The sequence below is a fragment of the Tamandua tetradactyla genome, chromosome X (genome assembly GCF_023851605.1).
Source record: "Tamandua tetradactyla isolate mTamTet1 chromosome X, mTamTet1.pri, whole genome shotgun sequence".
Lineage (NCBI taxonomy): Eukaryota > Metazoa > Chordata > Mammalia > Pilosa > Myrmecophagidae > Tamandua > Tamandua tetradactyla.
In genome coordinates, this window is record NC_135353.1 from 6,319,565 (window position 1) to 6,333,408 (window position 13,844).

General features: G+C 55.2%; 1 protein-coding gene across 4 annotated transcripts; it reads right to left on the reverse strand.

Annotated features, from left to right (window-relative positions):
* Positions 1–4,778: 4,778 nt before the first annotated feature.
* IRAK1 (interleukin 1 receptor associated kinase 1) lies at positions 4,779–12,183 on the reverse strand. Of its 4 annotated transcripts, XR_013169522.1 has the most exons (15): positions 12,039–12,183; positions 11,777–11,944; positions 11,492–11,623; positions 11,294–11,397; positions 10,962–11,150; positions 10,675–10,739; positions 10,436–10,550; positions 9,801–9,919; positions 9,270–9,477; positions 8,899–8,964; positions 7,789–8,025; positions 6,882–7,281; positions 6,325–6,468; positions 5,991–6,197; positions 5,730–5,839 (listed from the first exon to the last, which is right to left on the reverse strand). XR_013169522.1 is itself a non-coding variant. In XM_077146345.1 (14 exons), the coding sequence occupies exons 1-14, from the start codon at positions 12,181–12,183 to the stop codon at positions 5,778–5,780; spliced, it is 2,154 nt and encodes a 717-aa protein (XP_077002460.1). In that variant the 3' UTR covers positions 5,647–5,777. The 4 variants fall into 4 exon arrangements, 3 of the variants coding, with proteins under 3 accessions (XP_077002459.1, XP_077002461.1, XP_077002460.1); XM_077146345.1 differs by lacking the exon at positions 5,991–6,197 and having other exon boundaries at positions 5,647–5,839; XM_077146344.1 differs by lacking the exons at positions 6,882–7,281; positions 7,789–8,025 and having other exon boundaries at positions 4,779–5,839.
* Between the last annotated feature and the right edge of the window lie 1,661 nt (positions 12,184–13,844).

Sequence of the window (13,844 nt, forward strand, 5' to 3'; positions counted from 1 at the left end):
GGCGGCGGGCAGATGGGTCAGCCTTTGGGGTGAAGAATTCTCCTGGGAAGAGTAAGAGGAGGGAACTAGAAAACTGGGGGGGGGGGGGGGGGGGGGAAATATATATATATATATATATTTTTTTTTTCTTACAGGTAGATGTTCATTTTTCAGGGGAACAGAGAAAACTTGGGACTAGATATAGACTTTGGGGAGAAGAAATAATGTTAACTGGTTAAGTTGTCAAGTTAAAATCAAAATTAATGATGTTAAATTAGAGAAATGGCATGCTTCAGTACTGCACCCCATCTCCGCACCCCTCCCCACCAAATCAGATATATAAGGGAATCTGTGAATGTTAGGAAATAGCTGAATTCAATGATAAAACTGAGCCAAGGAATTCATTTTGTTAGGTGCCAACGTCCTATTATCATGTCCTCAAATATTCTCTGTTGATCTGAAACAAATCAAAATATTGGTCCAGGACCTGGCTTTCATGACTGTCCATGATCTATCCACAGATTCACCTCTAAAAAACTTTTTAATTTAATGAACGTGTTTTTTGTTTTTTTTTTTTTTACATGGGCAGGCACTGGGAATCGAACCTGGGCCTCTGGCATGGCAGGTGAGAACTCTGCCACTGAGCTACCATCATACCACCCAATGAAAGTGGTTTTTATACTGGTCATCTCTGTTTATCTGAAGCAATGCATACTTCTCTTCCTATATTTCCCTTTCATTTATCATCTAAATGCTTTTCTCCTCACAGCCCAATACACCCTTTGTTTCTTTAGCCTTCGTTAGGCTAAAGACAATACTTAATCGAAATTAAGTAAATATTGTTTTCCCTTTTGTATTGGGCAAACTATGTGAAACAGCTATTTCCTGACATTGGACAGCAGGCAGGGCAGGACTGTGATCAGAAGGCAAACATGAGGGGTGCTCAACAGCTCTGGATTTCTGCCTGGAAGCACCATCTCAATCCTGGTGCCCAAAAGGGGATCCCCAGCAGAACCTGTGGTCTCACTGAGCAAGGAGACAGAGAATGGAGTTTGGGGAGACCAAGGAGGCTGAAATGTGGGGGAGCTAAGCAGAGAAAGAGCTTCATCAACCTACAACAGCTCCTCTTGAGTCACTGGCCAAACAAAAATTAAGCTGAGCATATACAGGGAGAGACTCTGAGGCTGAAGTCTTGCAACTTCTCACCAGCCAAAGTGGACAGACCTTCTTGAACATCTGGAACATAAAGGCCATGCTTTAAGAGTAGGGCTGAACTACCTTTGGGAAAAGGTTACCTTAGACCTGTCCTCATAAAACGTGAAAAACAAACCTCCGAAGGATCACGACGATCAAGTAACTTAACTGCCAGCCAGGAACAAGGCCCAACACCCTTCTAGGAAGATACCGTAACATTCCCAATGTCTAGTCTCCAGTGAAAACTGATTAGATGTGCAAAGAAACAGGAAAATAAGACTCATAACCAGGAGGAAAATCAGTCAACTGAAGCAGGCTCACAAGATAAAGATAATGGAAAAAGACCAGGACGTCAAAAGGGTGATTATAAATATGTTCAAGGATTTCAGGGAAAACATGATGGACATAATGAAGCAAGAGAATGGAAACTATAAAAAAGAAGTAAATGGATGTCTGGAGTCAATAAGTACAACATTTGGATTGGGCTTAACAGCTGATTAGACACTGCTGAAGAAAAGATCAATGAGTTTGAAGGTAGGGCAAGATAAATTATTTAGAGTGAAGCACAGAGAGAAAAAAGCCTCAAAAACAAAGAACAAATAAACAAAATAAACCCAGAGTCCCAGTGAGGCTCAACAGCAGATTGTCTAACATACAGGCAACTGCTGTCCCCAAATGGAGGAGGCAGTGGAAAAAAAAGTTTGAAGACATAATGGTAAACATTTTTCAGATTTGGTGAAAAATATCAACCAGAGCACCAAGAAGTTCAATATACCCCAAGTAGGATAAATACAAAGAGTCAAGGCTCACTGTAATGAAATTGTTAAAAACAACTGATAAAGAGAAAATCATGGCCAGCAAACTTGCATGTCAAAAAATGTTAAAGAAAGTTCATCAGGCCAAAGGGAAATGATTCCAGATGGAAACTCACATCTATAATAAAAAAAAAAAAAAAAAAAAGAAAGAAAAAGTGAACAGTGCTGAAAGTGGCAAGCATGTAAGCAAAAAAAAGACTTTTTTTCTGATTTTTAACTTTATTTAAAAGATAAGTGAATAACAATAAGGTACTACAGGGTTTATAATATATGTAGAAACATATGACAATAATAGCACAAAGGGTGGGAAGGGGGAAATGGAAGTATTTGGGGTAAAGTTCATAAATTACATGTAAAGTGGAATAATATTATTTGAAGGGAGAACGTGACAAGTTACAGATGCATATTGTAAACCTGAAAGCAGACTTTGAAAAATTACAACAAAGAGGTATAGCTAATAAACCAGCAAAAGAAATAAAAGAATACCAAAAATATTCCATTAATTCCAGAGAAGGTAAGAATAGAAGAAAAGAGGAGCAAAGAACTCTAGATTGGACAAATAGAAAACAAATCACAAGATAGTAGACATAAGCCCAGTCATTAAATGTAAGTAGATTAAACAGACCAATTAAAAGGCAGAGGTTGCCAGGTTGGTTAAAAAAGTAAGACTGAACCATTTGCTGTCTATAATCAATACACTTGAACACAACAACTCTAAATGTGTATGTATCCAATAAAAGAGCTTCAAAACACACAAAGGAAAATGTGACAGAACTGAAAGGACAAAGACCAATCTACAATGATAGTTGGAGACTTCAATACTCTTTTCTCAGTCCACCAGATAAAGCTGGTAAACAGAAAATTAACAAGGTATTGAAGACTAAACAAGACTGTCAATCACCTTGACTTAACTGATATTTATATAACATTCCACCCAACTAACTACAGATTTACGTTCTTTCCAAATACACATGGAACATTCTCCAAGCTAAAGCATATGCTAAGTCATTAAACAAATCTCAAGATAGTTAAATGAAATCATACAGAGAAAATTCTCTGAGTGCAATGGAATTATATTAGAAACTCAGCAATAAGATAGCTGTGAGATCCCCAAATATTGGGGAATTAAATAACACAAGGGAAGTCAGAAAACATCATGAATGGAATGATCATGAAAATACCACATATCTAAATGTGTAGGATGCAGTGAGAGCTGTGTTTAAAAAGGGAAATTTAAAAAAAAAATTAAAAAAGAGAAATCTATAGCTTTAAAATGTTTATATTACAATCAGTGATCTAAGGTTACACCTGAAGAAGCTAGAAAAGGAGGAGCAAATTAAATCCATAGAAGGTAAAATAAATAAAGAGTGGGAATCGATGAAAAAGAAAATGGACAAACAATAGGGGAAAAAAAGCCATGAAGTCAACATTTGGTTCTTCAAAATTATCAATAAAATTGATACACTTCTATGTAAAACAATCAAGAACAAAAAGATAGAAATGACCAATATTGGGAATGACAGAGAGGACATCACAACAGCTTTTACAGACATTAAATGGGTAAGGGTAAAATAGTAGCTTTGTGCCAACTTAGATGAAATGGACAAAATCTTTGCAGGATACAAATTACCAAATGGACACAAGAAGAAATAGAAAATCAAATGGCAGGATATCTAATTAAAGACATTCTATTCATAATTAAAAACCTTCCCACCAGGAAGATTCCAGATGCAGATGGCTTCACTGGGTGAATTCCATTAATCATTTAAAGGAGAAATAACACCAAACATCCACAAATTCTTGAAGAACTTAAGAGGAGGAGGCTCTCCAAAGTATTTTATGAGCCCAGCATTACCCTGATACCCAATCAGACAGAGATATTGCCAGAAAACTGCAGACCAATAACTCTCTCAGACCTAGATGCAAAATTTATCAAGAGGTATTGGCCAATGGAATGTGAGGTTAATTTAACATTTGAAAATCAGTGTGCTTCACCCCAAAAATGGAATAAAGGAGAAAGACCATATGACCACCCAAACAGATGCCAAAAAAAGCACTTGAAAGAGTTACTCAATGCCCTCCCCCAAATTCAGCAACCATTTATAATCAAAATTCTTAGAAAACTAAGAATATATTAAAACTTCCTCAACCTGATAAAAAACACCTATGCAAATCCTACAGTGAACATCACACTTAAGGATGAAAGCCAACACATTCCACTTAAGTCTGGGGACCAAGCAAAGATGTTCATTTTCACCACTTCTATTCCACATTTCCCTAGAGTTCTTGGCCAGTGCAATAAGGTAAGAAAAACACAAAGCAAAAAAACAAAAAAACAAAACAAAAAACAACTAAAGGATGTGCAGGTAGATTGATAAGGAAGATGTAAACTGTCTTTATTGGCGGACAAAATGGTCACGGACACAAACCATTCCAAAGTATTGACAAAAAAACTGCTAGAACTAATATGTGAACTTGGAAGGCAAGGTCACAGAACACAAGGACAATATAAGGTTTGATGTGTTTCTATCCTGTCAGTGAACAGCTGGCAAATGAAACAAAGATACCATTTACCACAGCGTCCAAAAAACACACAAAGATCAGGGAAAAAGGGAATGACGTGTGAAGTTGTTGCTGCATGGCAGTCCTGTGCTTACCAAGAGGGCCAACGGGGGCCCGCGAGGATCTTGGGCCTGGTTTTCCTAGTTAGACGGTCAAGAGCCTCGCAATGAGAAGCAGTGGAAGAGCTCAAGGCTTTCAATGCAACAAACTCCACAAGTTCGCCAGAGATGGAAAACATAAGGTTTTATTACCCAAGGACAACTGGGATTTCACCAGTGCCTAGCTTCATGGGGGCGTGTAGTGTGATGCATGGCCACGGAGACAAAGTCATTGGAAGCCAGTGCTACAGCCCTGGGCTACTAAGACACTCCAGGGGACATTTGGTGACTTGCTTCTAAAAACGTGAGTCATATTTCTTTTGCTTGAAAATACTTCCCCTCACTCTCTGCCTTGCTCCCACCTTCCTGCCTTCTTTGGCCTTCTTGCTGTTTAGGGGACACAGGGGCTTGGGCCTGGCTGAACCTCGGGGAGTGGTCCCTCTGCCACAGTCAGTGCCTAGGCCAGAGGCCGAGCCTGTGACCTGGAGCTACCTGGAGCACCCAGGGGTGCCTTGCCGACATCTCCCTGGGGATGCACGGGGGCGGCCCTAGGTAGAGTGTGTGTGTGTGGGGGGTGCTGGACTCAGGATCTCAGATCTCTCACTTCCTACTAGCAGAGAGAACCACGGGACAGCCACGGTTCGACATGCCAAATCACAAGTGCTCTGGGGATGCTGGGGGCCTCCTGGGCACGGTTTTGCAGAGGGAGAAGCCGTTTTTCCCTAGGGCTTTAGGAAAGAGCAGGGCCACCAAGAGATGACCCAGGGTTCCTTCTGCAGGCCTGGGCTGCGGATGCTGGCTCCCCCTTCCATCCTCTCTTGATAGCAGCCCAGCTGCCCCCCAGACCACGCTGGTTCTCCTCTCCCCAACATGCTGACCCGAAGAGGCCTCCAAGGATAACCGGCCCCACTGATGGCCACCTAGTGTCCCAGAAGCCTGGCTGCCAGCCCTGAGCCTGTTGTGCCCACACCCCAAGGGCAACAGGGGTTGCGGGGGGTCACCGCCTTCTCTCCCACGGGGACGGCACCCTGGCCTTGCCACCCGCAGGTTGCCAAGTGTTTGCACACCATGAGAACTTCCAACCGTGAGAACTGTCTGTCGGGTCTGGGGGATGGGCCCGGGGAGAGGGTCAGCTCTGAGACTCATCACTCTCCTCTGGGCCCTGCTTCTGGTGGCGCTCCAGGCCCCAGCCTAGGGGGAGGGGGACAAGGAAAGAAATGCCTTTCAGAAAACCGGAAGGCCCTGGCGTGAGGGCTGGGCCATGCCTCCTCCTCTCCCCGGGCGCTTGCTGGACCAGAGGGCTTTCTATTTCTAAGTAGCGGGCTCTGTAGAAAGCACCTACAATGGGAAAGTCCTGCAGGGCCTTCCTGGTTTTCCAGAAGTCTGCGGGAGGGCTGGCAACCCCGGGCTCAGGGCAGGTACCGTGGGCAGGGGCCTCCTCGGCCTCCAGTGCTGGGAGAAGGGGGACAACTGCCCACGAGAGGGGTGTGTGCGGGCAGGTGGAGGCTGGGGGCGGCCGCTGGGAGAAGGTGCTGCCCTTGTGCTGTCCCTGGCACAATGGGAACGAAATGCTCAGTTTGAGGCTGGCCCGGCAGAGGGCAACTGTCCAGCTGCAGAGCTGCAGGTGGGCTCTGCACCCCGTCAACCCACAGCCCCGGCCCCGGCACCTGGGTTACCTGGGAGGGAGCTGGATGACAGCAGCTGCAGGCTGTCCAGCACCCCGTCTGCATACAGGGCCAGCTTCTGTACCATCTTCTGTCGTGCCGGGTTAATGATGATCTGTGGCGGCTCTGATGACGTGGCGCTGCCCAGGGGTGACCCTGGGGAGGAGAGGGTGGCCCCTTAGCCATCGGGGCCATGCCAGAAGCCAGAGGCTTCCATGAGGACCCCTCTGCTGACACTTCCAGCCTGGGCCTAGTTCCCCACGTCCTGCTCTCGGATGGAATTCCTCAGCAACCTGTCACCAATCCTGGGGCTGGGCTGTGGATCTGCTCCCAGCTAGGCCAGACTTAGGTGGATTTCTTCTTCTCGGCTCTCGAGAGCAGGGAGGGGAGAAGGACTAGGGGGCGAGCTCCTGTGGGGCGCAGAACCTGAGGAGATGAGACGGGTCCCTCTCTAAGGCTGGCCAGGCCTCCTACCCCAGGGACAGCAGGCTCAGCTTTCCTCCTCAAGGGCTGGGGACTGGGGGCAAAGGGGGTATCTGGCAAAAAGAGAGCCCCCCTCCCCCAGCTACCTTCCATAGCGGTGGACCGCGGCTCCGGGCTGCTCCCCCAGCTCGACTCCCCCGTGGCACCCCCCGCCTGCATCCAGCTGGCCTGCCCAGGGCTGCGTGGTAGGCCCAGGCCTGGGGAGGAGCTTGGGCTCAACTTCCAGGAGCACAGGGCAGCTGAGAGGCCGGACAAGCTCTCGTCACTCTCCACAGGCTGGTTGGGGCTTCTCCAGAGCTGCTCTGCCACCTGGGCCGGGGCTCCTGAGGGCACTGCCAGGGGTTGCCCAGGGGCACCCCTGCTCAGGGCACTGCTGCTGGTGGACACGTAGGAGTTCTCCTGTGGGGACGGTGGGCTGTGGCTGGTGGCCCCTGGTTCCAGTGAGGGCCCCACTGTCTCCTGTAGCTTCTCTAGTCTTGTGTAGACCTGTGAGGGCAGGTGGGGGCCATGTGGGTGTGGGGGGGGCCTTCTCCAGCCCAGCTCCTACTTAATGAGGGGGTCCCTGACTCTTGCTGTTCCAGGAGCGGTGGGGACCTCAAAGCTGCATACCCTGCAGCTGGGAAAGCCCTGTCCCTTGCCCCTCTGTCCCCATCGTGGCCGCTGGAGCCAAGGACTGAGGCTGGCTTCTCTCTTCTAGAAAGCGCCTCTCACTGCCCCGTGACGGTTTCAAGTATCACCAGAGGGCAGGAGGGTGTGTGTGTGGGGGGTGTGGCAGCCTGGGACCGGGCCAAACAACTGCAGATGCAGTGACCCCATTTCCCCAGCAGGGGGCGCAGGAAACGGCCTTTCTTGGCATAAACGCGCCCTGGGTTCAAAGCCGGGGCCCCAGTCGCAGGAAGGTCCCTGTGTCCAGGGGGGGACTCCTCTTGCTCGGCTCCCCCAAAGCGGACTTGCCTCACAGCTGTGTCCCCCCACCCCACCCCCGGGGGCTACCTGGGTCATGGGGGGCCTCCTCTTAGCCCGGCGGTGCAGGCAGCAGCAAGCCAGCTGGCCCAGGGGCAGGCCCAGCTCGGGAGGGCAGGGCCCAGGCCTGGGGTCCAGGTGTTTCTTGTAGAGCTGGGAGGCGATGGGTGCTGCCCAGGTGTCCGAGGTCACGCCCACCTGCCCTGTGGTCTGGGCACCTCTCAGGGCCACCCCGGCCTCCTCAGCCTCCTCTTCCACTAGGTCCTTCTGGGGTAACACAACCATGAGCACGGCCACCAGGCCTCCAGCCACATGTCCCCCATCTGTCCCTGTCTGTCCCTCCTCTCTTTGTGCAGGTACTGAGTGCCCACTGGGTGGGGAGCACAGCTCGGGGCACAGGGGCCATGGAGATAAGCAAAGCACCCCGGGCCCCCCTTCACAGAGCTGACTCTCTGGTGGGGGAGAGAGATACTATGAGCCCACCAGCCAATGGGGTGCCCGGGGGCAGGGCACCGGGACTGTGGGGTCAGGGCAGAGGCCCCTGAGCTGGGATCTGAAGTTGGGGGCCAGGACCCACCAGAGTGGTGAGGTAAGAAGGATGGGGAGGAAGCAGCTGGGGGGCAGAATGGGTAGCGGACTTGAGGGGCCAAGGCAGCAGGGGACTGGGAGAAGGCTGATGGAGATAGGGGGTCAGCTGGCAAGGAAGTGAGCCTTCAACCCAAGAGCAGTGAGCAGGCAACGGGGGCTTCCGTGAGCGGCTTAATGTTTTCAAAAGCATGCCCTGGCTGCAGACTGCAAAACCGAGGCCCATGAGGAGTGGGAATTTGTTTCAAGGCCCCCATCAAGCTGGGACTAGAACTGGGTCTCTTGGCCCCAGTCTCAGGCCACAGGAAGGATGGAGGAAGGGGGGGGGGCCCTGCACCCAGCCAGCAGCACAGACCGTTTATTCCCAGAGAACACGGGGTGACTGCCAGATTGTCGCCCACTGCCTGTCCCCAGCCCCCAGCGTCTCCTGCGGCCCCCTCCCCAGCTTCTGGCAACAGCTGTGCCAGGACTGCCATCCAGATGGCCCCACCCTATGCTGGGTGCCAGGTGCAGCGCCTCTCCCTGCCTCCGGCTGCCCGGGCCCAGGGGCCTCACCAGGTACTGGGTCCTGGGCCCGTGGGTCCTCACTGCCCTCTGGCCTGCCAGGGTCTCCAGCAGCACCTGGAGAGAGGAAAGACGAGAATGGCGGCGGCTGGCCGGGGCAGGGACACCCAGGCCGGGTCACCCAGGGGCCATGGACCAGCAAGGGCCCCTGGGCTGGACAGAGTGGCTGCCATGGCACTCAGGCCCCCAGACAAGTGGGCTGAGACCCGGAGCCAGGCATCATGGGGCGGAGAAAGCCAAATCACAGCTGGGAAGTGGGGTGCTGCTGGGTTCAGGGAGGGGGCTCTATAGCTGAAGCTTTGTGAGCTCGTCACCAGGTCCCACCCGGAACCCTCCGGAACCTTCTGACAGCCGGTCCTCACCACCCCGAAGCTGAAAGTGTCCGTCTCCACAGCCAGCTTGCCCGTCTTGACGTACTCCTCGGGCAGGTAGGCCAGGGTGCCCCGCACGGTCTGAGTCTGGGCCACAGTGCTGCTCTGCCCGGGGCTGGCGCTCGCAAAGCGGCTGAAGCGGGCCAAGCCGAAGTCCCCCAGCTTGGGCATCAGCCGCTCGTCCAGGAGAACATTGGAACTTGGGGAGGGAAGAGAAGCCCATCAGCCCAGCACCATCCGACTTGGGGTCTCTGAGCTGGTGCAGCAGGGGGAGGGGGGCGAGCAAGCAGCCCCCGCCCCCAGCAGCACTCTGCTCTCAGTGGGGTGCTTCCTTGGCTCCATTTCCACACCTGTGGAGTCCTCGAGGCTGTATCTCATCCTATCCCCCCAATCAGCCTCGAGGGGCAGAGGGCAGGCATGTTCTCAGGGCGGAGGCAGAAGTTTGGGGAGCGCTCCGCCCCAACCAGAGCCAGTCCTGCAGCGCTCCCGGGCCCCGGGGTCCTGCCCTGGTCCCTCCCTCACCTCTTGACATCTCCGTGGACCAGGCTGGGGCTGTTCTGATGTAGAAACTGAATTGCCCGGGCTGTGCCCAGAAGGATGTCGAGTCGCTGGGGCCAGGATAGAGGGGCATAGGCCTGGGTCTGGAGTGGCAAAGGGAACAAAGGGGCACGGGAGTGGTGGAGGCAAAGGCCAGGGGCCCCTGTTCCTTGACCTTAACCCCCACCCAGGTGCCATTCACCTGTCGTGGGTGGGGTCACTGCACCCTCTATTTCATGAGACGAGCAAGGCTGAGCCGCGCCGATGCCTTGGAAAAGCAACTTACGGATGGGACAGGGCACCTGACCGTGGCTTCCCCATGAAACTGAACTGGCCTTAGCTCCCAAGTTCAAGGACAGCGCTCTCCTTTTCTGCCTGGGATATCTCATCCTGACAGGTCCAAAACGTGCTTTCAGAGGGGACTGGCTGCTGCCCACTGCGGCCCTTTCCTCAAGGCCCATGCTGAGCAGCCTGAGTTGGAGCTACTCTGATGGAAAAAGTTCCCTTTTCAAGCGGTACCATGGCCAAGGATCTAGAAAAGACCCACCTGGGGCCAAATCCTGAGCTGGCTGCCTGGACCATTTGCAAATGCCCAAGGGGTCCCTCCGGGGTAGGGCTACCTGGAAGTGGAGGCGGTCCTCGAGGGAGCCGCTGGGCAGGAAGCCGTAGACCAGGCAGTAGAAGCCGCTCTCAGCGCAGTAACCCGCAAAGTCCACGATGTTGGGGTGACGAAAGCTGCTTGAAAAAGTGGGGGGACTCAGTGTTCCAGCCCCTGAGCCACTGCCCGCCCCAGCACCCCTTGCATCTGGCCAGGGCCAGAGTGAGGGTGGAGCCCGAGGGGGCCCGTGGTGGGGCTCACCGTGACAGCTGCTCCACTTCGGTCAAGAAGCTCTGCTTCACTGCGCTCCACTCCAGGTCAGCTTCCTGGAGGAGGCGGCAGGGCGAACGGAAGGCTGCTTGAGGCTCTCTGTCAGCCCAGGCTTGCCACCCATCTGCCCACCTGCCCTGAATGCTACCTGTTTCCACCCCAGAACAACAACGTGGGGGGAGTGTGTCCCCAGAACCTCGCAGTGGAATGGGAGGGCCGCTGACCGCCTTCCAGGGCCTTGGCGGGGGTGGGGTGGGGGGGGTGTAGGGCATACCCACCTCCTTCAGCCTCTTCACGGCATACACAGTGTTCCTGAGCACCGCGCGGTACACGCAGCCAAAGCCGCCCTCCCCGATCTTGAGCTTCTCTGAGAAGTTGTCGGTGCCCTGGGAAATCTCAAGGAGGGGCCAGCAGAACGGAGAGGGGTGGGCCCCTTGCAGGAGGGACAGCGGGCTCTCGGGGCTCGGCTGTGGGAGGAGACCCCGGAGGAGGTGAGCCCCCTGCCCGCTTACCCCCACCCCACCCCGGCCCGGCCGCCTCCCGCGGGTACCAAGGCTGGGTGACCTCCTCAGGGCCGTCGGGATGCTTCCCTGGGGCAGGGGCCACCTACCTTGGCAGAGGGGGGGGCTGGAGTTGGCGGGGGTGGCTGGAGGGAGGCAGGGCGAGGGACGGGACCCAGCTCAGGCTCAGCACGGGTCTGGGAGCCTGGAAAAGCTTCATAAAGGGAGTCGTGAGAGGCCGGCCACGGTCACCCGCGGTCCCGGCTGTCCCTTTCCCCAGGCCCCACCCCCCCACTGCCACTGCTTACTTGGGGAAAGGAAGGTGGAGGCTGAGGAATGCCACTTCGGGGGGCTCAAGGCCTGGGCCTCAGGGGGTGCAGGGACGCTGCTGGGCCTCGGGGGAGTGGTGCTGGGGGGCAGAAGGGGGGCTGGAGGGTGCCCTGGGGCGCCAGGGGGGAAAAGGAGGGGGTGAGTGCTGGAGCTACCGGGGCCGGGGGTGGGGGGGGTGCGGGGGGCCCAGCCGGGTGGGTGGGGGTGGGGGCGGGGAGTCCTCCCCCCAGCCCCGCCCCGGGCCGGCCCCCCCTCGCGCTCACAGGCCGTGATGATGTCGCGCGCGCGGAGCAGCTGCAGGTGCGTGAGGATGCGGACGAGGTCGGCGACGCGCGCGTTGCGGTTGATCCAGGGCCACAGGACGCTGGCCGTGCGCTGCCCGGAGCGCTCGCACAGCCGCAGCTCGGTCTGGTCGCGCACGATCAGGGCCGCTGCGGGGCCGGAGGTGCGGGGCCGTCAGGGCCTCGGCGGGCGCCCCCTCCCAGCCCCCACCCCTGCGCCCCGGCCTCCCCGCGGCGCACCCACCGAACTGGCACCAGTCCGCGGGCTCCAGGGCGTCCATGACTTTGTAGAAGCGACACATTACCCAGGGCGGCACCTCGTACAGGAAGGGCTGGGCGCCGGGGGACGCGGGGTCCCCCGGGTCCCCCGGGCCCGGCCCCCCGGCCATGCCCGCCTCGCCGCCGCCGCCGCCGCCGCCGCCGCCGCCGTTGTCGGCCGGGGCCTTTAGGGGGCCACGGCGGTCGCGGGCCTCGGCCGGCCGGGTCGCGGACACTGACTCACTTCCCCTTGAAGGCGGCCTCGTGCGACGCCCGGCGGGGCGGAAGGGGCGGTGCCTGCCCGGGGCCGCCATCTTGGCCGCCGCGCCCGCCTCGGCCACACGGGGGCGCAGCCCGCGGTGGCGCTGCCGGGCCCGGGGCGGGGCGGACACGAGGGTTCCGTTCGCGACGCTGGCCTCTGCGCCCCGGGTGGGCACCGCCCCTCCCGCCCCGCCGGAAGGGGCCGTTTGGGTGGGGCTCCAAAGGATGAAGAGGAGCTTTTCCTAGCACCAAAGCACAAACAACCCAGCAAAGGCTGGCATGTCCCAGAAAGGCAGAGGGCTTCGGGTGGCTCCAACCGGCCCTTATGAAAGTCATTTGGTGGTGGTGGTGGTGGTGTCCCGTTTTTTGTCTTTCCTTGGTAGGCACTGAGGAGTCATGAGGGTTCCAGGACCGGGGCAGATGTGTGTAACTTAGAAAGGGCCCTCTTGGCTGCCTCCTGTTCAGCAGTGATCAGAGCAGGGCTAGGCCAGGGGAGAACATTCTGGAAGCTTGTCCGGCCAGCCACCTCAGCTCAGAGCACTTCCACCTGCACCCTGGATCCCTCCTTCTTTCCTTCAGAAACTGCCAGGGTAGCTGTGAGCTCTTGGCAGCATCTTCTCCTGCTGTGCCACCTTCTCCCACTGCCACATCAATTCCTTGAGGTGCTTCTGACCTAACAGGCCTTCACCTCCTGGGGTCCCATCTCTCTTTGGGGGCCCCACTTGCAGGTCGGTTCGCCCTCCCCCTGACTTCTCCCTCCCTTTTTTCTTAAGCAGTTGTCACCGGACTATTCCCAACTTGCTTGGCCTCCCAGCCACACTCGTCTCCTTGCCCCTTGTCCTTGTCCTTACCATGTCCTCCCTGCCACTGATTTCTTTCGACTCTCTGGCCATCCTCCGTCCCTCCACCCCACCTCTCGGCAGCCTCAATTTTCCTCTGCAGCCTCAATCTTCCTCTCATCTCCTGGAACATCTTGGAGCCACTCCCTTTTCTGCTGGCCCAGTGCCCTCTTCATGACACATCTTCTGGGATGCCACTCCGGGGGGGTCTTCCTGAATTACAAACTCCACCCCATCACTTCCCCGGGGTCCCCGCAGCCCTCCGGTGCTCCAGGCCATCTGCATGTGGCCCTTGCTCACCTCGTTTCTAGCCCTCTCTGCGCATCAGCGGCCGGAAGGCATCACAACTCCTTCGGGCTCCTCAGAGGTGCCAGGGGTGCTGTCTCCTGGGTCCATGAGTTTGCACGTGTCCATCAGGCCAATTCCTAATTCTGCAAGATGGCACCCAGACATCCATGGGGAACCTGCCTAGGTCCTTGGCACGTTGCCTCTGCACATGGCTTGCTACCCACCCCCCTGGCCAGGGAAGACCCGGCAAGCGGCTACTGTGCCTTACTCATGTGCTTGCTTCCCAGCTGGATGTATGCCCTTGGCGTCCCTCCACCCGAGATCCTGACCCCAAAGGTTCATTCCCAACTTGTCATAGGGCTATTTCCAGAAACCAGGTCTTGCACCCCCCACCCCCCACGATC

Coding starts and splice junctions, on each gene's coding strand:
- IRAK1 (XM_077146344.1), bottom strand. CDS start 12,183: ATGGCCGGGGGGCCGGGCCCGGGGGACCCGGGGGACCCCGCGTCCCCC. Junction 11,151..11,293: donor CAGCCCCCCCCTCTGCCAAG/GTAGGTGGCCCC, acceptor CTCCTCCCACAG/CCGAGCCCCGAGAGCCCGCT. Junction 8,965..9,269: donor ACACTTTCAGCTTCGGGGTG/GTGAGGACCGGC, acceptor TCCTCTCTCCAG/GTGCTGCTGGAGACCCTGGC.